General features: G+C 63.1%; 1 protein-coding gene across 7 annotated transcripts; it reads right to left on the bottom strand.

Annotated features, from left to right (window-relative positions):
- Positions 1–541: 541 nt before the first annotated feature.
- CDC42BPG (CDC42 binding protein kinase gamma) lies at positions 542–19,609 on the bottom strand. Of its 7 annotated transcripts, none has more exons than XM_046016003.1 (37): positions 19,238–19,609; positions 16,472–16,563; positions 16,309–16,392; positions 15,854–15,949; positions 15,405–15,553; positions 14,816–14,909; positions 14,408–14,608; positions 14,048–14,296; positions 13,599–13,678; positions 12,482–12,579; positions 12,302–12,382; positions 11,923–12,011; positions 11,639–11,818; positions 11,255–11,347; positions 11,026–11,147; positions 10,876–10,948; positions 10,539–10,645; positions 10,337–10,451; positions 9,955–10,103; positions 9,783–9,871; positions 9,322–9,374; positions 9,135–9,230; positions 8,986–9,045; positions 8,606–8,711; positions 8,254–8,387; positions 8,019–8,158; positions 7,837–7,936; positions 6,865–7,081; positions 5,919–5,981; positions 5,216–5,815; positions 4,110–4,207; positions 3,945–4,029; positions 3,697–3,817; positions 3,418–3,535; positions 3,115–3,238; positions 2,896–2,984; positions 542–1,902 (listed from the first exon to the last, which is right to left on the bottom strand). In XM_046016003.1, the coding sequence occupies exons 1-37, from the start codon at positions 19,395–19,397 to the stop codon at positions 1,846–1,848; spliced, it is 4,662 nt and encodes a 1,553-aa protein (XP_045871959.1). In that variant the 5' UTR covers positions 19,398–19,609; the 3' UTR covers positions 542–1,845. The 7 variants fall into 7 exon arrangements, with proteins under 7 accessions (XP_045871959.1, XP_045871957.1, XP_045871958.1 ...); XM_046016001.1 differs by having other exon boundaries at positions 9,135–9,233; positions 19,238–19,607; XM_046016002.1 differs by having other exon boundaries at positions 2,896–2,981; positions 9,135–9,233; positions 19,238–19,604.
- Between the last annotated feature and the right edge of the window lie 4,630 nt (positions 19,610–24,239).

The raw sequence follows: 24,239 nt of genomic DNA, 5'->3' as shown, positions 1-24,239 counted from the left end.
AGGTGTAGCCCGGTGTGCCCGGCAGATCCCGTTCCACCTCGCTCCACCCAGCTCAGGGCCCCCAAGGCTGCGCTGTTCTGCGAGCTGCAGGGAGCAAGCTCTACCGTCCTCTGGCTGCTGCTTGTGTTTGGACGGAGGGAGGCAGGAGGTGGAGGGAGGTATGAGGAATGTACTCTGGGCTGGCTGCCTTTCTGCTCAGCCACGGCCAAGTTCGACGGAGAACCACAGCTCCTATCAGGTGACACCCCCGTCTCTTCCTGCCTGCGGGTGCTAACAGCTTCCCACGGGCTAGCTAGCGCTCAGGAGCCCCGCCTCGCCTTGGCAGGTTCCATGAACACTGCCCACATTTCTGTAAACCGTCCCTTTGCTGTTGAACTGTCCTCAGCCCCGTTGGCCTGTGTCATCTGATTCCTGGAAGTACGGGGGAGACAACTCAAGTCTTTAACTGTCCCTGCCATCCCCGTTCCTCCCTCCACCTTTGACCCCTCCCCCCACCCCAATTTCTGAGCCCCAGGAGGACAGATCCAGGCAGGGAGGCCAGCAGCTTAAAAAGTCATCTTTATTGGTTTCCAACTGCCTCACAGAGCATCGGGGTCAGTCCCTCCCGGGAATATGGCGTTTGAAGAGATAAATACTTATTTTGCCCCCGACTTGTCAGTAGAGGGAAGTTTAATAAAAATAGTAATATAATAACAATAATAATGACTATGATCAATAATAAAATGCCTCCTATGACCCCCTAATACACAGGTGGTTGAAGCTTTGAGAGAAAGGACCACCCCCCCCCTTTCTGGGAGGGGCCAGAGTGTGCCTGGAGACCCTCCAGCGGCCCCCATCAGGTGCATCTCCCACCAAGTAGCCTTTATAAATACCCTCCCCATCCTGTCCCTGTCTAGGAGGAATCTCCCCCTGGGCGGATTAGATACAAGGTCAGTTGGTTCACAGGGCCCCTCTCTGTTCCCAACCCCGCCGAGCTGCTCCCCAGAGAGAAAGGCCCCTATTAGTAGTGTTCTCCTCCCGGCCCCCCTCGGCTCTCTGCTCCTCTTCACTGCTCCTCCTTTACCCCTCTCCTCCTCTGGGTGCTTCCCCCCTCCTGCCAGTCACTAACGCTGCCTCTTTCGCTTCCTTTCCTTCCCCTACCTTCTCCTACTTCCTTCATCTCCATCCCCCTTCACCTCCATCCTCTCTGCTCCTGTCTATTCTCCTTCCCTTTGAAAAAAAAAATTTTTTTTAATTTAAAAAAAAATTTTTTAAATCTCTACACCCAACATGGGGCTTGAACTCACAACCCTGAGATCAAGAATAGTATGCTTTACTGACTGAGCCAGCCAGGTGCCCCATTCCCCTTTCCTTTGGATCAGACTCTCTTTCCTACATCAACCCTGAGCAGATACCTTGATACACCCCAACTTGGCCTTACTTACAGTCTAGATAGTCCGTAGCCAAGACCCCACCATTGCTCCCAGGGCCCAGTCCTTCCCCATCCCTCATGCTGACTCTTGCTTGTAGGCTTTCTAAGGCTTGGCACTGAAAAGGAGAGCTTTGGCACAATTGCCCCAGGACTCCAGGGCAGATGGGCCCCCAGGGCAGAAAGGGGGCCATTCTATTCCCATAGCTAGCACAGACAGGGGCTGGGAGCAGAGGGGAAAGGCAGGATAAGGGCTGGGAGTCAGGCCCCCCAGGTCCTGGGTACCCAGACCAGCTTCCGAGTCGCTCTCCGACCCAGGCCCTCCCTGAGTCCGAATTTGCACACATCCCGGGCCAGCCGGAGCATGGCATTCCTCAAGCTCTTTGCTCGTTTCTGTCTCTTGGTCCTGGGATTGGGGTGGGCCCTGCCAGAAGGTGTCAAGGGGAGCCCTCTGATTCAGGGGCTGGGGGGAGGCTCCGGGGCCGTTCTGACACCTGGAGGGGAAACAGAAGGAAAGACTCTGTCCTCACCAGACCAGTGCCCCCCACAGGCCTTCCTGGGACCCATCCCCTGCTCCATCAGGGCCCTTGGAGGAGGCCAGATGTGAGGTGGGAATAGGACTATAGGAGAAAAAGCCCTGGGTAACTCCTACTTAACCCTGGAGCCCAAATCAAAGCCCCTTTGTTCATTTCCTCAATTCTTCATCAGCCAGCAAACATGCTTTTCTCTAGGCAGAAGCCAAACTTGACCCTCACTATCGGGGAGCCCGCAGTTGAGGGAGAAGGACTGGCATCGGAGGAAAACCATTGCACAGAAGGACTGACAAGGAGGGACGCTGAGCAGGGCTCGGGTCCTAGGGAGGCTGGTGGCTGCCAGGCAGTGATATTCGTGGAGAGCCTTGAGAGTGGCCTGGACGTTCATGAGAGGGCATTCACAGCCGGGGGGATGTCAGGGGCAAGAGCCTGAAGGTGTGAAAGAATATGGCAAGTCCCAGGGCTCTGAGTGGCCTGGCGCGGCACCAGTGGGGGTGGCGGTGAAGAAGTGACCGGAGGGTGAATGGAGCCTTCCCAGCTCTTATGCCTTCCCCTGTGCCCAGCCAGAGTGGACTCTCCTCTGATCCTTCCACCCCCGGTTGGGCATCTGAAGGGTTCCTCTTGTGACTTCTCCCCACGTGTCAGGCACCCTGCTGAAGTCATCATCGCCTCATACAGTTATCACTTCAGAATAATCGCACAATAACCTCATTTTATAGGTGAAAGGGAGGCTGGACATCTCGCCCAGGGCCACACCCCTGGGACAGTGAGGGCCAAGATTCCCACCTAGATTGACCTGCCTCCAGGCCTCTGTTGGGGCCCACTGTGGGACGAGTCGGCCTCTCTTAGTATCCAGGGCAGGAATGGGCCCAGCTTGTTCTCTGGCTTCAGGTCCCAGCACAGAACAGAACTGCCTGTGCTATTTCAGGGGAGGAGAAAACCCCACCAGCTCACCTGTATCAGGGAGTCTGCGGGGCTCAGAGATCCCTGGGGGCAGGACACGGACTCGCTGGACAGAGATGTCCAAGGCTTCCTCTTCACTGCTCCAGGAGCAGGATGGTTGGGGTGGGGGTGGGAGAGACACAGAAATCCAAGGTCAAATATGAGGGGTCCAAAGGGGGTGGAGACTTCGGGGAGTGAATGAAGGCAGTGGAAGATGCGGGTTGTTCTTACTGGCGTCCGCGTCTCCAGCGAGCCCGTCACTTCCCACGGAGGCTGGGCGCCGCGAAGCCTCGGAGAAGCTGTGGGGACGCTGCGGGCCGGAGCTGCGAGTGCCTCGGCCCTTCCCTTCTGGAGCCTGTTGGGGGACAGTGCAGAAAGGCTGGGAGCGGGCGGCGAAGCAGCAGCAGTGGGGACCCCCGCCTGGACATGCTGAGGTCTCGGGTCCCAGGTATGCAGAGGCTCAAGCGCATCGGGAAGGCCGGTGATTGGCTGAATCTCAGCAGGGCGGCTTGTGATTGGCCCCGGAGAACTCACCCGGGGCAGGTCCCTGGCGCTGGGCTTCCCGTCCGTGGGGCCCACGTGCACCAGGTGGTTGAAGTTGGTGGGCGGCGAGATGAGCTTGGAGCGCACAAAGGGGTCCTTCAGCATCTCCCTGCGGGAGGAGGGATATGGGGGGAAGGGGATATGCGGAAGGGGGAGCCCCCTCACCCCGACCCTCTCCCCAAACGGACCCACCCCCGGGACGGGCCGCGGCTTCGCCCCGCCCCCCAAGCTCGGGAGGCCCCGCCCAGCTGCCGCATCGCGCAGGCGCACCTGCGCCGCTGCTGCCGCTGCTCTTCCGACACGCGGAAGAAGAAGTGGCGCTTGCTCTTGGTGCGGAACAGCTGGCGCCGGCTGTTGTCAGTGAGGTCGGGGATGTCGAACTCGTCCTTCTCTGTGGGAGGAGCAGAGGGCCGGCCGGTGCTCCCAAGTGCCCAGGGCCCCCGTCCGCGGGAGCCCAGCGTCACACAGCCACACGTGAACGCACACACGCCGCACCCTCTTGCACACGCACTTCTCACCTGCCAGCCGGTTCCTGAGGTAGGTCAGGCGGACCTTCTCCGCGCCAAAGAGGAACAGGGAGCCCTCCGGGTTTAGGGGTCGCACCTGAGGCAGGAGGCACAGAGGTCAGCCGCGCTCCCCGACTGCGCCCCAGTCCAGGGCCGGGGGTCCGGGCAGGCCCTCACCTTCTTGAGTGGCACCGTCTGGACCCATTCCGCTTTCCTTACATCAAACACGTCCATGGAGTTCTCGCTGAACACTGTCAGGTAGGGGGCTGCGTAGCCTGCGGGGCAGGAGACGGGCTGTGCAGCCCCCGCAAGCCAGCACCTCCGTGGCCTCGTCTCCTCCGCCGTGGCCCGGGGAACACCCCCTGGGTCCTGCCACCGCACAGTAACTTCCACGCGCCCCCCCCCCCAAGGTCCTTCTGAAGACTCCAGCTTGCCCCACCCAACATGCAGAGGAAATCAGATTACGGTCACTAAGTGGCATGCCAGGCATAGTTCCCACCACTCGGCAGACTTCTTCTCCTTCATTTCTTAAACAACTCTGGGCAAGTCGCGTTATCATCCCTACTTTACAGATGACGCGATGGAACCCCAGAGCTGAGTTGTGGCCAAGGTCACCCAGTGGTGAGTGAGAGCTGGGAATTAGCCCTGGGCAGCCTGATTCCAACTCCTACAGACCAAGTCTGTGCTACACCCAACCCACAGGCTCAACCCCAAAAAGCCTCTGCTTGTGAAGCGAGCTGTGTCCCTGTCTTCTAGCCCAACGCCATGTCACAGTTCCCTGTGCATGCGCTGGACTCCTCCACTGCCCCGTTCATTCCTCCAAACATTCATAGCCCCGAGGATGTGCTTTCCTGGGCTGGGTGCAGGATGTGATGAAGAAACCAGCCCCAGCCCACGCCACAAGACCCCCACCGCACCAAACCAGTTATCATAAGAAGGTACAAAGAGCAGCAGGGCGGAGGTCTGCACACAGAGGTAGGGGAGCAAAAAGGAACAAAGGACCAGAAATGGGGGAAGGCAGGGCAGGAAGCACGGAGCAGTAATGACAATGACAGACGTCGCGGTGGTCATTTACGGAGCGCCGACCAGCTCCAGGCCCTGAGCCGGCATCGGGGCTGGACTTGGTTGTTAAGAGCTTGCCAGGTACCAGAAAACAGTTTAGGGGACGGGAAGAGCACAAGCAGAGGCCCAGGAGAGGAAGATCCAGTGCGGTCCATCGAGGGCAAAGCAGGGGGTGGTCAGGCAGGAGGACCCTCCGCAGCCTGGCCCTCAGCAGGCCTTACCCCAGCCCGTGGGCACTGCTGGCCACAGCAGCTCGTGGATGCGAGACTTGCGGCCGGCGCTGTCCACGTAGACCCCCGCGGTGGTGAAGAGCAGCAGGAACTCACTGAGGCTGAGCTCCACGGCGCCCAGCGCCTCGCCCAGGCCCCCGCGGGATGGTGGCAGCTCCTCGGGCACCAGACCGGCCCCGAGCGCTAAGGGCGCAGCCTCGTTGAGCAGCGGGTAGAGGGCGAAGGCGCCGGCGGCTCCCACGCACAGCCGGTCGCCCAGCAGCCCCAGGCTCTGCACAGGTGCTGGGGCCTGCAGCTCCCGGATGCGCCGCTGCCAGGGCCCTGGGCCTGGGCCCAGCTGGTAGCAGAGCACCTGGCGCTTGACGGCTACACAGAGCACAGGGGTGCGGGCCTGCAGGATGCGCCCGGCTGCCAGCGCCTGGCAGCCTCGAGACTCGGGGATCTTGGCACCCACCACCTCCGCGCTCTCCAGCTTGGCCAGGGCGAAGAGGCGCACGCTGGGGCCGCGGCCGCACAGCACGACCAGAAGGCCCGCCGCGGGGCTCACAGCCAGCCGCTGCACCCGCCGGCACTCGCCCACCTGGAAGATGTCTTCGGGGTTGGCAGAGGAGAGTGTCAGCAGCCGTGCGCCTCCTCCCCTGGCCCCTGGGGCTGACCCTCGCCCGGGCCTACACCCGCCCCGCCTGGCACGTACCGTTGCTGTGCAGGTGGATTACAAAGAGGCCGTCCTCGGTGCCCAGAGCGAGCCGGTCCTGGTCTGGTAGCGGGAGGGAGAGAATCGGGGCTCAGGGAGCCCATCGGCAGCTGCAGACAAGGCAGCCTGTCTGTCCTTGCTAGGCCTCAGCTTCTCCTGAGGACATGGGGACGGCAAGCCCGCTGTCCCTGAGTCACCGGACCCTTCTCTCTCAAAGTCTGGGCTGGCTCTACGGGGGGCCGGAGGAAGGCCCACAAGGGCCGGGGCAGAGTGAGAGACCCCAAACCCAAGTTGTCCCTTCTCTCCTGAAGTAAAGTGGGGACAAGGGGTCCTTTCTCCCAGAGCTGCCCATGAGTGCCCCACTCACAGCAGTCCCTGCTCAGCCAATGCCCTTGTCCCCCCAGTGACCAACGGACACGGGGGCCCTGGAGGAGCCGCACAGTCTCTCCCAGGGTGCCCACTCTGAGTGCAGGGGGAGGCCCCAGCTCTCCAGGGCAGGGGCTGGCTCAGGGCCAAGGCCAGCTGCCCAGGGAAGCCAGGAGGCACCGCTCCCTCACTTCTTCATGGAGGTCCCGCTGAGCCCCAGGCTCCTGGACGAACACAGGGGCCCCACAGAAGGCAGTGTGGGGCTCCCCTGCGGTCTCCCTGCTGCCGGTAAGAAAGCCAGGACAGGAGCCCTCATTCGTCTCTTGCTAAAGCCTTTGCTCTTTTCACTCACTTAAGATGCTTTGAGAAAAAGCAGAAACTGAGGCACAGAGAAAGGGAGTGGCAGAAGCCAAGCCCCTGGCTCTGGGGCTGCCCACACAGCCACGCCTGGGAGAGGGTCACGGACATAATGCAGAGAGTCTGCAGCTTGTGGCTGTAGGGAGCCGGCAGGGACTGGGCAGTGACCAGGCAGGAACCCTCCCGACAGGCCCAGGCTCCTCCCCAGGGCCGCGCGGCTCACCGATGATGGCGGCGCAGAGCGCGTGGGGCAGCAGCGGCAGCCCGTTGTCATAGGCTTCCTTCAGCGTGTACACAGGCCTTGGCCTTGGCCGCGTGTCCAGCAGCAAGCGCTGCAGCTCGCCCAGTACCTGCAGCCAGCGCTCCCTCTCGGCCTCGCTCTCGGCCAGCAGCAGCACGGTGCACACGGCGGGGGGCACGGTCAGCTGGGAGGCCGTCACCTGTGGGCAGGGGCCCAGGCTGGAGGGCTGTGGACCCACAGTCGGCCATCCCCTCCCTCCCCGGGTCGATGCCTCTTAGCACCATCAGGAGCAGCCAGGCGCCCGGCTGGAAGCTGTCTTTCAGCAGGTGATTGGCCAGACAGGACGGTCCGACCGGCACACCAAGGCCAGAGCCCTGAGCCAGTACCATGGTGGGGAGGGACAGGGCATTGTGGGAACATCCAGCAGGGCCCCGGGCCAGGCTGAGAGGGAAGGATGACCTCCTTGGGGAAGAGACATTTCCGCTGGAGCCCAGAGGGTGAGTGGAGTAACCCGGAATGGTCCAGGCTGGGGAGAGGCTCAGGGGTGGCCCGGGCCGAGCAGAGGAAACGGGATGGGAAGAGTCCGTGGTTACAGGGCACTTTTGGAACTGGAGAAAGCAAGCCGTGTTCAGAGCAGAGAGAGGCTCCAGAGGGAGGCCGGGGAGGCCTGCAGGGCCAGAAATGGGAGGACTCAAGACCACACTCAGGAGCACCCTGAGGTGACAGGAAGCCACAGAAGGGTCCTAAAGGAGCAGGATACGGCCAGCTTCTCACACAGAAAGCGTGCTGCACTGTGGGATGGAGGCTACGGTAGCCGTCCCTGTGGAGGTGATGGGGTGCTGGGGGCAGGGGGCGGTGAAGAGGGCAGCCACGGAGAAGGACACAGAGAAGCGTGGCTGGAGCAGGGCCACGCAGAGGCGGACGGCGGCCCGGCCCAACCTGCCTGGCACTCACCCTAAAAATGCATGGCAGGTCCCTGGACTGGGCGTGGATGACATCAGAGGCCAGGACCGGGGTGGCTGAGAACTGGGGGTCCCTGGGGAGGTCCACGGAGCTGGTCAGAAGTCACAGGGCCCCTGGCTGCCTCCCCCAACCCCTGCAGCCCTTCGCTCCCACCACCCCTGCCTGGTACCCACCTCAGATCCAGGGCCTGCATGAGGGCCCCGCTGGCCGGGCTGAGCCGTGGGTCAGGGGCGTCAAACAGGAGCAGGCGGGAGTCGCTGAGGGCAGCGAACACGCGCTGCCAGCCGCGCCGGACGCCCGAGGGCCGCGGCACCTGCAGGGGTGGGGGGAACGGCAGGCATGGGAGGGCCCGCCTGGCTCTCTGCCCACCCGCGCTGGCCTCCCTCTCCCTGGCCAGACCCAGCTCACCGACAGGAAGCCCTCGTAGGCTGTGCCCGTGCCCGTTTCGGGGTGCACTCCCAGGGCCGCGCGGAGGAGGTCAGGGGGCACGGGGCAGGGCGGGGCTTGGGGAGCACATGCCGAGTGACAGAAGTAGCCACAGGCTGTAGGGAAAGCAGAAGCCAGTGGTGTGAGGCTGGATGGGGACAGCCTGGAACCAGGACTCTGAACTGTCACCAATTCCCCCATCACGTGAAAAAAAAAAAAAAAAGTGTGAAACGGAGCAGTAAGAAAGCTGGGGTGCGTCCGGGTCAGGGCCGTCTCATTCGCTCCACCCAGGGACAGGAGTGGGGCACGCAGGTGGAGCGGGTTGGGGTCTCACCGTCACAGCCCAGGCCCTGGCGGCCCAGGCCCAGCATCAGCGAGGTGCAGCGGAGACACTTGGTAGGGGACGGAAAGGTCCGGGGCCGCAGCGCATGTGAACCAGGCTGGGGAAGCGGGACACGCCCGTTAGCCACAGCTGACCGTGGCCTCCCAGGACCCTGTGTCCCATCCCCGAAGCCACCCTGAGTCGTCCGGTGGAACCAGGGAACGAGCCTTGGTGGTGTGAACCCAGCCCCAGTGAGCCCGTCCCGGCACTCAAACTCACTGCCCCTGTCCCCTGTGGAGTCTGCCCGCCGTGACGCCTGGGGAGGGACCCAGGCAGGGACCTGGCAGAATGGCTCGGTGCCCCCACCCCACTCCACCCCTCCGGGTGCTGACCTTTGCCGGAGGACCTTCTGCAGGGGCGGTGGGAGCAGCAGGCGCTTTGGGGAACACGGCCTGCAGGGGAGGCAAGTGGATGGGTGAGGAGGGCACAGGTAGCCGCTGGGGCCCAGCCCCCGAGACGCGGGACTCACGCCTGTCCTCACCCCCAGGCGCAGGCTGCGGCGGCCCTCTGGCCTCAGCTCTGGCTCCGCACCAGGCCTCAGGGCCTCTCCTGAGAGGCCAGTGTCCTTGGTGGACTCCTTCTGGGCAGTGAGATGAGGGGGGAAGTCAAGGCCCCTGTGCTTCTCCCCAGGACTCCCTCCAACCAGCCCCGCCGTGCACAGTTCTTACCTCTGAGCTCCGGAGGGACAGGAAGGGAATCAGGGAGTTTGAGGGCTTCATGTCTGCAAACAGAGAGCACAGGTCACGGGGGGGTTGGGCCCTGGCCCAGCTCTAACCCTTGCTTCTGAGGAACTTGGGGGCCAGACAGTGCCTCAGTTTCCGCCTCAGTGAAATGGAGCAAGGACGGCAGGCTGTGGTGGGTACGCATACAGCAAGCGTTCCTTAAGTGCCGGGTAACAGTGGGGTAAGCAGCAGAGTCTGGACTTGTCTCCACAGTCCTGCAAGGCCGTCGTGGACCCCCCTTGGTCCCCATGAGGCTGGAGGCAGAGGCCTCACTCCAGGACAGGCAGGCAGACAAGCACTCACCCCCTTGGGCTGCGGGAGCATCCACCTCTGCGCTGTGGGAGCACTCACCCACCCCACCCCGGGCTGTGGGGGCGCCTGCTCCCTGGGGCCATGGGAGGACTCACCTCCTAGGCCGCGGGCCGCCAGCTCCTCTCGCAGCGCAGCCAGCTCCTGCTGCAGACCCTGGTTCTGCTTCTGGGCCTCCTGCAGGCGGCTGGGAGACAGCCGGCAGGGGGCTCGTCAGGGGCCTCCGTAGAGGTCCCGAGCCCCCTTGGCGGGTCCTGCCCATGCTCTCACCTCTCGGCCTGCAGCTGGGCCTCCTGCACCTGCGTCAGCCGCTCCTGCAGGCTCTGCTTGGCCCGGATCTCGGCCTCCAGCGCCGACTGCAGCTCCAGCCGGGCCGACGCCTCCATCTTCTGCAGCCGCCGTGCCTTCCACTGGTGGTCCTGGAGGCCAGGGGGCGCTGGCGTAAGATGCCTCCCGGGGCCTGGCTGCCCAGAGGCCCCTCCCACCTGAGTGCGCTGCCGTCCACGCCACCCGGCCAGACTCAAAGCCCTAGACTGGCCACTGGCCTGCTGTGAGCTCAGGCAAGTCACTGATCTTCCATGAGCTCAATGTCCTCGCCTGCCGAGGGAGTCTCCTGGGACGCCCGCCCCCCAGGGTGTTCGCAGGCGCTCACCAGCGGCCGGGCAGGGAGCGTCTGGGTGCCCACGTTCCGCAAGGACTCCAGCTCCTCGGCCATCTTGGTGGCCAGGGCCTGCAGGTAGCCCCTTGAGACTTTCTCGTCGTTCACCCTGATGGCAAAGGGGGTTCAGGGTCATGACCAGGACCCTCAGCCCCACCTGGGCCCAGGTCCTCCCCACTACCCCCTTGGCTCCCACCAGCTAAGGATGTCAGCGATCTGGGCCTCCCAGTTGCTCTCCGTCTCCCGCCGTTCGCCCTCCAGCTGCTGCTTGCTCTGCTGCTCCCGTTCCAGCTCTTCCACCAGCTGGGGACCAGGCAGGAAAAGGGTCAGTCCCCGGGGGCCCCAGCACCCTCGAGTCCCATCCGTGTCCACCCTCGTTTACCCACCACAGCTCGCCTGCCAGCTGTGGGTGCTACCGGGCCAGGGAGACCGCCTGCTCTGGGACCCTGGCAGCTCAGACCATCCCCCCGGCCAGCTCCCCACCTCTGTCCCCCTGCCCGTCGGTCTGTCCACCCTCCGTCCGCCATGCTCACCCGCTCCTGCTCGAGGCTCAGCCTCCGGTTCTCTTCCTGTAGCCGGCACAGAGCCTCCTCCTTCCCACTCAGCCTGGGGAAGCGAGGATGGCCCAATGACTCCCAGCGCGGGCCCCCTCCGCAACCCCCGACCCCGGCGGCCCAACTCACGCGTGGCCACGGGCCTGCTCTAGCTGCACGCGCAGGGCCGCCACCTCCTTCCTCAGCTGCGCCTCCTGATGCCCGGCCTCCGGCAGCCCCGTGCCATTGGTCTCGGAGGCAGTGTGGATGGTCTTGGGGACACGGAGACAGGTCAGGGCAGGGGCCTGAGGAGCTACAGCCCGCTGCGCCCCAGAGACCCAGGCGGAAGTGCCCCTTGGGAGAGGTTAGACCTCACTACCTTGACCCGGGAAGAGTCCTTCTCAAGACTTCGCTCCCTCTGTCCCTGGAGCTGTGCTGCCTCCCGGCAGAGGGTAGCCACCTGGGCCTGCAACTGTGACGAGGAGGCGTGGGGACAGCCACTGCTGACCATGTCCACCCCAAGCCGCTCCCCCGCCTTGCTACACTCTCTGGGCCCTGCCAGCCATGGCAGGAATGCAGGCAGGGACCCTCCAGCCGGGTCCCCCCGCCGACGCATCCCCTCGCTCGGGCCTCGGGCATCCACAGCGGGGGTGCAAAGGCGTGCGGTGTTGCCAGCACCAAGCCCCAAGCTCCCGGGGCTTCTTCCAGCCCCGAGGGATGTGTGTGTTACAGCGGTACCTGCCCACCTGCTCCCATCACACACCTTTCTGCTGCTCTCCTGGGCTTCCTCCAGCTGGGAGCTCAGGGTCTGGGTCTGGCTGGCTGTGGCCGCCTCTCTGTCCTGGGCCTCCCGCAGCCTCTGCAGCAGCTCCTCCTGCCGCTCCTGGGCTCTGCGTAGCTCCTGCGCCTGCGCCCGCAGCCCTGCCTGAGCCTCGGCCAGCTCCTGGGGGCCCAGAGAGCGGGAGGGGAGGGCAAGGCCTGGAGTCAGGGCACGGACCTCCTGAGCACAGAACCCTGGGCTGCTCCCCCTCTGCACCAGGCCCTCACCCGGACGAGCCGGTCTCGCTCCTGCCGTAGCTCGCCGTCCTGGCCCGGGCTCCCCCCGTCTGTCTGGGCTTTGCTGTCCCTCGGCGTCTCTGCCAGGAATGGTCACTGAGGCCCATGTGTGCTGATGGCCTCAGCCACTCCACGTGCAGCATTTCCCAAAATCCTCACCCCAGCCCCAGAAAGTGGGTCTTCTTGGCCCATTTCCTATGGGTAGGCTCAGAGAATTTAAGATATTTCCCTAAGACCACACCTCGTGTCCGGAGTCGGGACGGGACTGGAATCCAGGCTGGACCCAGGGGCGCCGGTTAAGCCGCTCAGCCTCCCGGGTAAGGATGGGGGGGGAGAGATGGAAGGATGAGGGGGCGGGGGCGCGGGATACCTGACAGCCGGCCCTGTAGGGTCTGTACTTCCTTCCGTAGCCTCTCCAGCTCCCGGTGGTCTGAGGAGAACTGCAGGGCCTCTGCGGGGCAGGGGGTGGGCGCCCGTCGGTGAGCAGCTAGTCCAACAGGAGCTCCCGGGTCAGACCCCCCCAACCCCAGCCCGGCCGGCTTCCCGGTACCTTGGAGCTTCCGGCTCAGCTCCATCTTCTCCTGCTCCAGACAATGGAGCTGCTGCTCGAGGCCGGCCCACTGCTCGGAGCTGCTCTCAGGGCCCGGACTGGGGAGAGCAGGACAACATGTGCTGGCAGAAAACCCACCCCACGCAGGGCCCCTCCACCTTCCCGCGTCCACTCATCCATTCATCCAAGAAACACCCTCTGCGCGCCAGCTCCGGACCCAGCCCTGGGCTCAGTGCCGGCAAAACAGACCAGACCGGACCAGACCCCGCCCCCGGGATCCCAGTGGGCAGGGCTGCGTCCCAACATCCCCCAGACCCATGTTCAAGCCCCAGCCCTGGACCTAAGAAGCCGCTTGAACTTGACTAGTCACCTAACATATCTGAGCCTCAGTTTCCTTAAGGCCCTCTTCCAGGGACCGGCACAAGGACGCGGTGATTGGGGCCAGCTGGCCCCATCCTCGGCACACGGTGGCGCTCAGAGTGCAGGTTGGATCCGTTTGCTGGCACCTCCGAGCGCCTCCTCACCGCCGCCGTCTCAGGCCAGCCCCTCGCATGATCTAGGTCACCCGGCCCAGTGTAGAATGGGCATCGAGAGGCACAACGTGGGCACCTGGGTGGCTCAGTGGGTTAAGCCGCTGCCTTCGGCTCAGGCAGGTCATGATCTCAGGGGTCCGGGGATCGAGTCCCACAGGGAGCCTGCTTCCCTCTCTCCCTGCCTCTCTGCCTACTTGTGATCTCTCTCTCTCTCTCTCTGTCAAATAAATAAATAAATAAAATCTTAAAAAAAAAAAAAAGAAGCATAACGTGCGGCTCAGGGACTGGGAGGGGCCCTTCCAATTCTAGGCCTCTGGTTCTGAGTCCGGGACCCTCTCAGCCTGTGTGGAGGGTCCTCTAAGGGCCAGACGCTGGGATGGGACCCAGACGGGGCATCAGCATGGCTCCACCAGAATTTGAGCACATGGGACTTGTCTCCCCGAGGGCTCTGAGTACACTCCCGGACTCCAGTCACGGACAGGCACCGGGTAGGCCATTCAGCCTCTTTCCCGGGGTCCTGGTGGCCCACATGCCCAGTGTCCTCCAGGCCAAGCCTCCACTAGGTATGTGAGGTCTAGACTCACCTTCCCGAGGTGTAGGTGAAGCCCACGAATGGCAGGTGGTGGCCAGAGAAGGCCCCATGGGAGGGTGGCGGGAGGGTCCCCTGCAGAAGGAGGGGAAGGAGTGTCACACTCCACAGACCCCTCTCCAGGCTGAGGCTCAAGACCCGGAGACTCCCCTGGGACCGGGAGTGCCGACCTCCTCCTGCTCAGATGGAACCGAGGAGGGTGACGTGGTCCCCACCTAAGCAGACCACAACCCCCACGAGTCCTCACGGCCATGGCCTCCCAGGTGCCAGTAAGAGTTCTTCCTCACAAGACCTCCAGTTAATAGGATGACGTTTGAGGTCCGAAGACCTTCAGTCGTTACAACCCACCACAGCACAGGTGAACCGTAACGCCCGTGAGCCTCCGGAGAACTTCTGGGGGGTTCCCACAGCCAGCAAGGTCCAGCAGCGGGACCCACCACTCACCGGATGGTTGAGGGTGTCGTCATCCACGTCGAAGTTGGAGGTGTCCCCGGGCCCACGAAGCTCAGGGATGTAGGGGGCGGTGCTGGTTGCCAGGCGCTCCCAGTCCACGCCCTCAAAGAAGGGGTGGTTCCGGAAGTCATCTAGCCCCCCGCGGCCCAGCCGGTCCTCTTGGCGGCAGAGCAGCTGGCGGATCAGGTCCCGGGCAGCAGCGGGCACGTCAGGCGTGTCCGAGGGAAACTGCAGGTGGTCCTGTAGGCCGGGGGAGGGAGGGTGCAGGTGGGCGTCCCGGACCCCACCCCCGCCCACGGGTATCCCAGCCGTGGGGGCTTAGGACTCCTGCCGCCCTCCCCGCAGCCAGACCTCGTGGTTCATGATCTTGCCGTAGGTTTCCACGAGGGATTCAGCATAGAACGGCGTCTCCCCAAAGAGCAGCTCGTAGGCACAGACGCCCAGAGACCACCAGTCACACTGTGGGCCGTAGTGGCCCTTGCCCTCCTCCATGGCCTGCAGGATCTCGGGGGAGATGTAGTCCGGTGTCCCCACCGCCACTGACGAATCCACCTGTGTGGGGTGGGGGAGGGAGGGGTGACGACACCATGAGGACAGCCTTGGGCTTGGCTAGGCCTGATGGCTCCTCACCAGAGCCCCCGGGTCCGGCCCTGACACTCCCACTGGCCCGGTGACCCCACCTGCGGCTTCGACCTAGTCCTTCCTGCCCCGGGGAGCTCTGCACGCCGGGGGCCCCTGCCCCTCACCCTGGAGCCTTACCATGCCGCTGTTGTTGAGCCGGAGACACGAGCCGAAGTCAGCCAAGCGGATGTGACCGTTCGTGTCCAGCAGGACATTGTCCGGCTTGACATCCCTGAGGGAGTGCAGGGGAGGGAAGGACTTGAGCCGCGTGTGCCGGCACGTGCCTGGATGGGAGTACGTGGGCACGTGCAGGCTGGCGTGTGTCTGCTCACACGTATGTCCGCGAGCACACAGGAACAGGAACAGTGTGTGTGCCTGTGTACAGAGGGTCGGGGGGTGGTGGAGGCTGGTGACGAGGCCTCCTGACTCCCAAGAAGGGAGAAGCTGGTTAGACTGGGAAGAAGGACCCGTTAAGATGATCCTTGGAGGGAGCAGGGCTTGCCGTGGGGGACGCGGGAGTCAGACTGCCCAGTGCTGACCGCTAGCTAAACCCAAGCTAAGCACTGAAATTTCTCACGTGGGGACAAGGGCAGCCCCCCATCACACAGGGTTTCGGCTCAAAGGCGTCGTGTGTACGAAGCAGCCAGCATAGGGCTTGGCACGTGCTGAGCACTCAGCCACCGGCAGCCGTCCCCAGGGCAGTCAGCGGCGGGGCTGGGGGCCCTACCTGTGGACATAGCCCAGCTGGTGCAAAGAGTGGATGGCCAGCACCATCTCAGCCAGGTAGAACTGGGCCAGCTCGGGCGGGAGGCGGTCTTCAAAGCGGCTCAACAGAGTGAGGAGGTCGCCCCCGGCATAGTAGTCCATCACCAGGTACTGGATGGTGGCGGGAGGGGGGTGGCCAAGAATCAGACAGTGGGCCGGGGGGTGCCTGTCCTGGGGCCCTGGCTCTTGCCCACCTCCCCATGGTCCTGAGGGGTTCTGGGAAGGCAAGAGCGTCTCCCAGCAGCTCTGGGGTCGCCAGCATCCAGCCAGAGCACAGGCAGGGGCTCCGGGCCCAGCAGGTGGTAGGGAGTGGAAGCCTCCTGGTTCCCACAGGAGGGGTCTCTCTCTCCTCGGACCCGGCATCTCCTTCGTCCCCAGGCAACACCCCCCAACCTGGCCGAGTCCCCTCACCAGGTACTCGTCATCTTGGAAGGCGTAGTGCAGAGCGGTCACCCAGCGGCTGTCCCCCTTCACCAGAACGTCCCGCTCCTCCCGGAAACAGGCAGTCTGCAGCAGTTTTGGGGAGCGGGGCAGGGAGGAACGGTGGGATCGGGGCCCAGGAAACCCTCCTCACCGGCTCAGGGGATGGAGGAAGAATCAGTAAGTCTGGGAGCTCAGAATGAGGTTGCCTGTGTGAGCCGGGGCCTGTGCTCTATGGCTCTGGGCCTCAGTGTTATCATAAGGAAAACGGGAACTGTGTTAGCTTCTAAGAAAGGCTTATCGTGGGGAAGCAATGGGGGGGGGCATGCTCAGCAGCATCGCCTGTCCCTCCCCCCGTATGCCCTGTGCACCCCAGCGGCAGCACACCCGTCCCCACCCCTTGCCTGTTGGTAGGATGCCCCAGTCCCGTCAGAGCCCAAACCGACCTCAGCCCTCTTCAGCATCTCCCACTTGTGCAGCATTTTCATGGCAAAAATCTGCCCGCTGTCCCTCTGCCTCACCACGGCGACCTGAGGCCACAGAGCACCGGGGTCAGCTCTGCCCAGGCGCAAACCCCCTCTCCCCACCGACCCCATGCCTTGCGCTCACCTCCCCGAAGGCCCCTCGGCCGATCACCTTCAAGATCTCGAAGTCATCTCTCTGCAGCCTCAGCTCTCTTACCTTCGCTACGAAGGGGCTGGCTGAGGGGACACAGAGCGGAGCTCAGGGACCTCACAGGGAGGGCCCCGGCTCCGTCTCTTGCCTGGGCAAAGCAGGAGCTGTGACCCGCCACGAGGCCAGGGCAGGGATGGCCTCCCGGGGGAGGGGGGAGTCTCTGGCCAAGTTGCTGAGAGGGGCCGCACCACCACCCCCCCTCAGTCGTGGAGTAAGAAGCACGGAAGGTGGGCTTTGCTGACCACCTGACCCCCAGACCTCCTGAAATCCAGGGTTCCCTGACTCGAGGCAGTCTTGGTCCCAGGGGCTGATGGAACTTGTAGTCCTTCCCAGTCTGGGGCTGACCCTGGCTGACCAGGTCACCCTGGGGAGGAAGGGGATACCGTTCCCACTCTCAGCTCACAGTTCTTGGCACCTGGCAGGACTAGGCCCGGGCCTGTCTTGGGAAACTGGACAGACGACATTCCTTGTCCCCAGAGAGGCTTCCCTGCCACTGGGAGCTGGGAGCCCAGGTCTTGGGACCCTACAGGCACGGAGGTACATGGCTGGGAGGGAGGCCTGGGGCAGCCCCAGAGGACAGGTCACACAGTGGTTCTGCGGGGCTCTGGGAGGACAGGCTTTGTGTGCCCCATGTGGGGCCTTCTCGGTCTGGAGGCATAAATAGGTCTGCCCACGTTCTCACAAGACTTAAAAACGGAGCCAAAAAACCTCTCCCTGGCGCCTGACGCTGGCACCTGAGGGAGTGAACCCTCCAGATCTCCTCCAGGCCTGACCAGCCCCACAACTCTGGGCCCTGCCTCCCTCTCTGGACTCAGCTTTTACCCGGGCAAGAACCCTCTCTTCTCCCAGTCCCCGATACTCCCTGGAGGGGCATCTCCAGCCGCTCCCTTTCCAGCCCCGGAGAAGCCACAGGCCTGGGGAGGGGATTGAAGCCTGGAAACTCAGGGAGGCAAGAATGGCTGGTGGGGTTGGGGGCAGCTGCAGTCTGGCTCCCTGCCTCAGTTTCCCCCTGCCAGCCGGTAAACTCCCTGCCAGCTGGGCGGGTCTGTGGGTGGGACAGAGAGCTGCTCCACAGGTTTATCAGGCAGAACCCCCGCAGCAGGGGTGGTGTGCAAACCTCATTACAGAAATTAATTGTCTCTTTCCCAGGTCTGTGTGTGCAGCTGGGAAGAAGCAGCCACAGGCATCCAGGGGGTGGGGGGGACCGAGGCCAGGGTGGCTACCTGTCAGCCAGACAAGAACCAAAACCCGGGGCCCACAGTCGGGAGGATCAAGGTCCCCAGGACAAGCTGCCCAGTCCTCTTGCCTTGCCACAGGGGACGGGGGCTCTGGGCAGGAGCGGGGACAAGTCGGAGCAGGAGCAGAGTGAGTCACCGCCCTGCTGGGTTACCTCGGGAGATGTCAACAGACAGGCCCCCATGCTGGGGTCCTGAGCAGAGACGCTAGAGGCTGGCAGGGAGGAGCCCATGTGTGTGCAAATACACACACACACGTGCGTGGGCGTCACAGCAGGTGGTGACGACAGGGTCAGATACACAGGAGTAAGGCGCAAATGTCCCAGGGAGAGTGGCAGGCACCAGAAGCAGGGGCTTCCTGGCTGCCCTCACCCTGGAGGAAAGGGCTGGCTGGGCTCAGGCTTTTCCCTGACACAAGGACTGTCTTGTGGGCCCTCGACCAGGCCAGGCCTTGTGCCTACCCAGAGCGAAGGAGTGCCGGGAACGCTAGTCACCCACTGGGCAAACACTGGCCTCACCCCACCCTCTCGGCCAGACCCCATGCCCTCCCCCCACCATGGCCTGGCCAGGCATAACCAGGGAGGCCCAGGGCTGGTGCCAGGCTGGTGCCCACACTGGGTTGACCACTGCTCTGGGTCACCCACTTCCGGTGACTCAGAGGAGTCAACTAGGAAGGGATGCAGACCCACCTCCAGCCGGGCCCCCCCACCCCTGCCCTGGGGAATAGACCTCAGGAAACCTGGCCAGCGACCTGCACAGGGAAAGGGGCTGAGGTTGGTTCCCGTGTCCAGTCTGGGGTGGCCTTGTACGCCAAGAGATGGACGTGTGTGTGTGTGTGTGTGCGTGTGCGTGTGCGTGCATAGGAATGTGCAAGTGTGAAATCCCCATGGATCTGTGAGTAGAAGTAGGCAAGTGTGTAACAACCAGTGCGGCTGGGGTGACGTTCAGGGCGAAGTGTGGGGCTCCCCGGGTCTCTCCTTGAGCTGTGAGGATCTCAGCATGTCCGTGTGGTATGTGGGAGACTGAGAAAGCGTGTGCGTCAGTGCGTGAGACACACAGGTCTGCGTGTGTGCCTGTTTGCTCTCCAGGGTCATGAAGTATGACAGGTGAGTGAGGAGTCCCTGACCCGATTCTGTAGCGCACGTATTGTGGACACGAGTCTGAGGTCTACACTTGGGACCAAGCTTGTGTGTGTCTGCGTAAGTTGTGTGTTGTGAACACGCGCCAGCTTCTGTGCGTGGGAAGGAGTGTGTGTGTGAGTCTGAGGGAGGGTAAGGTGTGCAGCTGAGAGGACCCAAGGGGTCCGGTGGCACGTGTCAGGGCCAGCGCGGGCTCTATGCGGGGAGCTCGTGGGGGTGCCGCTCCCCGCGGGAGGGTCTGTGGGCGCAGGGCGCGGGAGGGAGAGGGTCTCGGCGGCGCGGTGTCCCTCGGGCCGCCCCACCTCGGTCCCGCCCGAGTCACTCACCCCAGCTCAGGAACTGCGCCACGTTCCGCTCCCGCCGGAGGGGGGCGCTGCTGAGCTCGTGGTGCAGCCCCAGCAGCAGATCCAGGAGGCCGTCGAGCCCGGGGCCACCGCCGGCCTCGCCCCGCGCCAGCCGCTCCAGCGCGCGCAGCCGCCGCTCCATGGCTGCGGCCGGAGCCCCGCGCCCGGGCTAGAGCCGGCCCGCCCGCATGCCTGCCCGTCGGCCCGTCCGTCTGTCGGTCCGCGGGTCGTCCGCGAGTCCTCCCCCCACCCCTCCCGCCCTCCCCGCTGTCACCTTTCTCCGCTGCCGCCTGCGCGCCCACACCTGGGCGCCGCGCCCCGCCCTCTGCCCCGCCCCTCGACGGACGGGCAGGTGAGCTCCGGCCAATGGGAGACGCGACTGGAGGTGAAGGTGGGAGGGCGGAGGCGCGCGGGGGCGGGGCCAACCCTCGGCCAGGAAGTGGGGGGGGCGGGCCCCGAAGAGTAAACTCCTGGCTGGGCTGGACAGGGGGGTCTTCCCGTGCGGGCCGGGAAGGCTGCCTAGATCTCTGCGCGGCCCCAGGCCCAGCCCTACCGGGCCCTTCGCGGGCCCCTAACCTAGGTAGGGGATGCCCGGGGCAGTTCAACTTCTCTCGCCTCCTTGGGACAGCGACTGCCTCTCCCTTAGTTCAGGGAGAGGGGGCTGGAGACGCCCGCGGCCCCGGAGCCGGATGGGAGTTGTAGTCCCCTCTCTCCCCGGGATGCCCGCCGCGCTTGGCACACCCCCCCTACCCCCAAGAGCCGGGCAGGGGTAGGAACCTCGCTAGTTTCTGATTTCATTTTATTTGTATCGTTACGGCCGACCCGGGAGACAGGTAGGTGAGGCAGGGATGGTTACACCCATTTGGCAGATGGACACACTGAGGCTTGAGAAGGACGGAGGTGAATGGAGAGGCCGAGGGTGAGGAGGCGCCGCAGCTAGACCCTGGAGTGGAGCTGGGCTGGCAACTCCACCACAGGCTTTTCAAGCCTCGGCGGGAGCAAGGCCTGTGGCCAGCCCGGAACGAACGTGAGGGCCAAGGAGAGGTGGAAGCTGGGCCGGAGGAGGTGGGAGGGGGAGGGACTGATTCTGTCCAGTGACATTTCTGATTTCTGCCCAGCTGTCTGCAGCTGGGCTGGACCGGACGCCAGGGGACTGTGGGTCTGTCCAAGAGGAGAGAACAAAGGGTGGGGCATTTTAGTGGCTTCAGACAACAGATTCTTCCATTAGAAGGTCTCTTTGGGGATTTGCCTGCCCCCTCGGACGGGGTCCTCGTAGAGTCCAGACAGGGTCATTGCCAGCGTTGATGGAGGAGGCACTCTGTGAATGTCAGCGGAGTCGAACCGAGCCTCCCTGGTGGGACACAGGGGACTTTCTCTCAGGTGACCCATTTGCTCTCCTCTGAGACTTGTCCTGTGGCTTCCCTGTGCCCACCGTCAGCAAAATAGGGAAATGGAGTCAGGCTGTCTCACTCACTCCTGGCAGGGAGTGGGGGCAGGAGTTCTGGGGTGCTCGCACCTGAAGCATTCTGGGTCCTCCTCAAGGGGCAGGGCTGGGGTGGGGCACACAGGAAAAGTCCTCCCCCCCTACAGACCACAGGAGGGCGCCAGAGACCAGAGGAGGGCCAGGTGCTCAGGCCACGTCCAAATGCCCATCTCCTAAGGAACTAGAGGGTAGGCAAAGTGTCCTGGGTGGGAAGATGGGCCATTCCCCCTGCCCCTCTTGGACACCCTGATTCCCTGCCCCCAGCCCCCAGGGGTCAGCAGTCACGGGCCAACCAGTGAGGCCTCTGGGTCCTGGATCACTCCCAAGTGCGACCTCTGGCAAGTCCCTAGCTAGCCTCTGATTGCTGTTCTCAGACAAGGCTATCCTCTTGCCCAGAAGTCTCCATCCCCACAGGGGTTCTTGGCTGACTCAGCCCACCTTACAGGGACCTGAATGCCTGGAATTCCTACCTTTTACTGGGGGCTCCCTGTAAAACATCACAATAGGGGCACCTGACTAGATCAGTCCCTAGAGCCTGGGACTCTTGAAATCTTAGGGTTTTAAGTTCAAGCCCCAGGGTGTAGAGATTACTTAAGAAAATTAAAAATCAGGGGCACCTGGGTGGCTCAGTGGGTTAAAGCCTCTGCCTTCAGCTCAGGTCATGATCCCAGGGTCCTTGGATCGAGTCCCACATCGGGCTCTCTGCTCCTCAGGCAGCCTGCTTCCTCCTCTCTCTCTGCCTGCCTCTCTGCCTGCTTGTGCTCTCTGTCTCTCAAATAAATAAAATCTTTTAAAAAAAAATTAAAAATCAAAAAAAAAAAAAAAGAAAAGAAAAAAGAAGAAAGAAAATTAAAAATCTGGGGCACCTGGGTGGCTCAGTCATTAAGCTTCTGCCTTCGTTTCGTCTCAGGTCATGATCCCAGGGTCCTGCTTAGCGGGGAGCCTGCTTCTCCCTTTGCCCCTTCCCCTTCTGGTGCTTTCCTATCTCTCTTTCTCAAATAAATATTTTTTAAAAAATGAAAATTTAAAATCTTGAAAAGAAGATTCCATGCCCACATTGGACAGCAGAGGGGAAACTGAGTCACAGGCCACAAAAACAGGAGTCCTGCCGAGGTCTGCTTGGGCCGAACTGGGACCAGGGCTCGGCACTCCCCGCCTATCTGGTACTTGGTTCTGTTTGGTTCTGTATTCATTTTTGTCACATCCTTGTTCCAAGTCTCAGCTTTCTTATCTGTAAAAGGGGGTTGGGCGCTCTGCCCACTCCCGCGGGGCTCCAAGGTCGGAAAGCCCCTCAGGACTCAGTCAGTGCCCGAACTCCTCCTCCGGCCTCCACAAGCACCTGTCCTCCGGCCCTGACCCCAGAAAGTTCTTGCACCCAGCGCTGCTTTGTCTCAGTACATCTGTTCTCTGAGCTCAGGTCCTTGCCCCCGGGAGCCCTGTTGTGGGTCAGCCCGGGGGGTGCTCAGTGGGTGAGTCTGAGCAGGAGACCCCCCACTACCTCCCTCTTCCCTACTGCCATCTCGTTCACTGTTTGTCTGAGGCCCACCCAGGTGCGGCACCTGCTGCCCTCATTACCTCTTCCCCCCTCTCTCACCCAGTCCCTCGGAGAGCAGATCTCCGGATTACCCCTTACATTCCATTCCTGCGGTGCTTCTGAGCATCTCGAAGGGACTGCAGATCTGTTATCTTCACGAGGAGGGGGTTATTATTTCCCTCCTGTAATAAATTAATACCTTGAGGCTGGGGAGGGGGGAGGAGGGCAGCGCCAGCTTGCCTCCTGACCCAGGCTGCCGGTCTCCGCCCGTGCTGGGGAGCAGGAGGGCGGTGTGTTGTGCCTATATGCTGGGGACAGGAGTGAGGAAAGGCCAAACGACAGTGGACTTGACACAGACCTTCTGCCAAGGGCCTTAGACAGTGCGACCTCGGCTTAGTGGGGGAGAGAGGCCGGCCCAGATAAGGGCCCAAGTAAGGGGCAGGGAACCCCGCTTCTCCTGCCCCCGGAGCATAGCCCTCTGGGGCTGCGAGAAGCAAGACAGGCTCCAGGGTCTCTCGCATCGACAGCCACTTCAGAGGCCTCCCCAGCCTGGTCTGTGGCTCCCCTTTCCCCCAAAGTCGAGAGAGAGGCAGCCCTGTGGCTGAGGCTGAACCCTTCCCAGCCCTGCTCGGGAAGCCGCTCTAGCAGATGGTCCCCCAGGGGTGACTAGAGTGCCAGACTGCACTTGCCCTTGGCCGCCCCAGAAGCAGTGACCCACGCCTGCCCCAGAGGGCTGGGGAAAACAGAGAGGCTGGCTGCGGCCTCATACCGCCCTCCCTACTGTTGACCGGGCATGTGGCCGGGGGCAAGGCACTTCCCCTCTCTTTTTGGGCCACGGTCTCTGTGCACCAGGGAGAAATGCCCAGCTCAGGCCAGAGACGCAAAAGAGGACCGACCACCAATGGCTGCTGGAGCTTGTCTGTCCAGGAAGAATGTGTGGTTGGGGGTGGGCAGGGCGGTCGCTGTGTCCTGCTGCTCAGGCACTCGGGTTGAATGGCACTGTCTGTCCGTTGGGGCGGCTTTTCGGGGAGGAGCTGATGGAGATGGTGCGGTTGGGGCCCCCCCACTCCCCAAGCTAGTCTTGGCAGCCCAGCATGCCCGCTCCCCTGCCCTCCCCAGCACGCCGGAGGTGTGTCCTTTGAAAAGTCCAAAGCTCCAAATGGGTGGACATATGGTGATTTCATCATCTTGGTTTTCTTTCCAAAAACCTTCTCTGTGCTGCTCCAACACGCTATAGGGGCTCCCACGCTCCACAGCCGCCTCAGCCCCACGTGGTTTTATAATTACCAATCCCTCTGGGTGCACAGGAAGCCGGGCCCGGGAGCCCCTCGGCCACCACCCCTCTGGCCCAGGGGCGCCACCCAGTCTGTGAGCCGCTTCAGGGAAGGGGTGGGCCCCGCCTGCTTTGTTCTGGGAGTTGGGTGGGGTGCTGGGCTTCCCCGCACCAACCACGGCCGGTGGCTGGAGCGGGGCACCCCAGGGACCCGGCCTCGGTGAAGCCGGGGTCCCTGCATTTGGTGCCGAAAGAGAACAGTCTCGGGAAGGGAGAGGCTGAGTTCTGCCGAGTGGTGGAGTCCGGATTCTAACTCCTGCCTGCCTGGCCGGAGCCCCACAGTAGAAGAACGGAAGAAATGCTTGTTCTGGTGTGTTGTCACGTGGAGCCGTGGATGTGTAAAACAGAGCTGCCACGGGGGTGCTTGGGTGGCTCAGCTGGCTGGGCGGCTGCCTTCGGCTCGGGTGGTGATCAGGGTCCTGGGATGGAGCCTGGCTTCCAGCTCCCTGCTCAGCGGGGAGTCTGTTTCTCACTTTGCCTCTGCCCCTCCCCCTGCTTGACCTTGTGTGCAATCATGCACGCGCACTCTCTCTCTCTCTCTCTCTCTCTCTCTCTCAAATACATAAAATATTTATAAAAGCGGCGCCTGGGCGGCTCAGTCGGCTGGGTGTCTGTGTTTGGCTTGGGTCAGGAT

This window comes from Meles meles, chromosome 8 (genome assembly GCF_922984935.1).
Source record: "Meles meles chromosome 8, mMelMel3.1 paternal haplotype, whole genome shotgun sequence".
NCBI lineage: Eukaryota > Metazoa > Chordata > Mammalia > Carnivora > Mustelidae > Meles > Meles meles.
This window is presented reverse-complemented; position numbering and strand designations above follow the sequence as displayed.

Bases quoted from the DNA above. Each gene is read 5' to 3' on its own strand.
- CDC42BPG (XM_046016001.1), bottom strand. From the start codon at position 19,397: ATGGAGCGGCGGCTGCGCGCGCTGGAGCGGCTGGCGCGGGGCGAGGCC. The intron at 16,393-16,471 runs GTGAGCGCAAGG...CTGTGGCCTCAG, and splicing joins GCCGAGGGGCCTTCGGGGAG to GTCGCCGTGGTGAGGCAGAG. The intron at 7,082-7,836 runs GTGAGTGCCAGG...CCCTGCCCACAG, and splicing joins ACCTGCCATGCATTTTTAGG to GTGACGGCCTCCCAGCTGAC.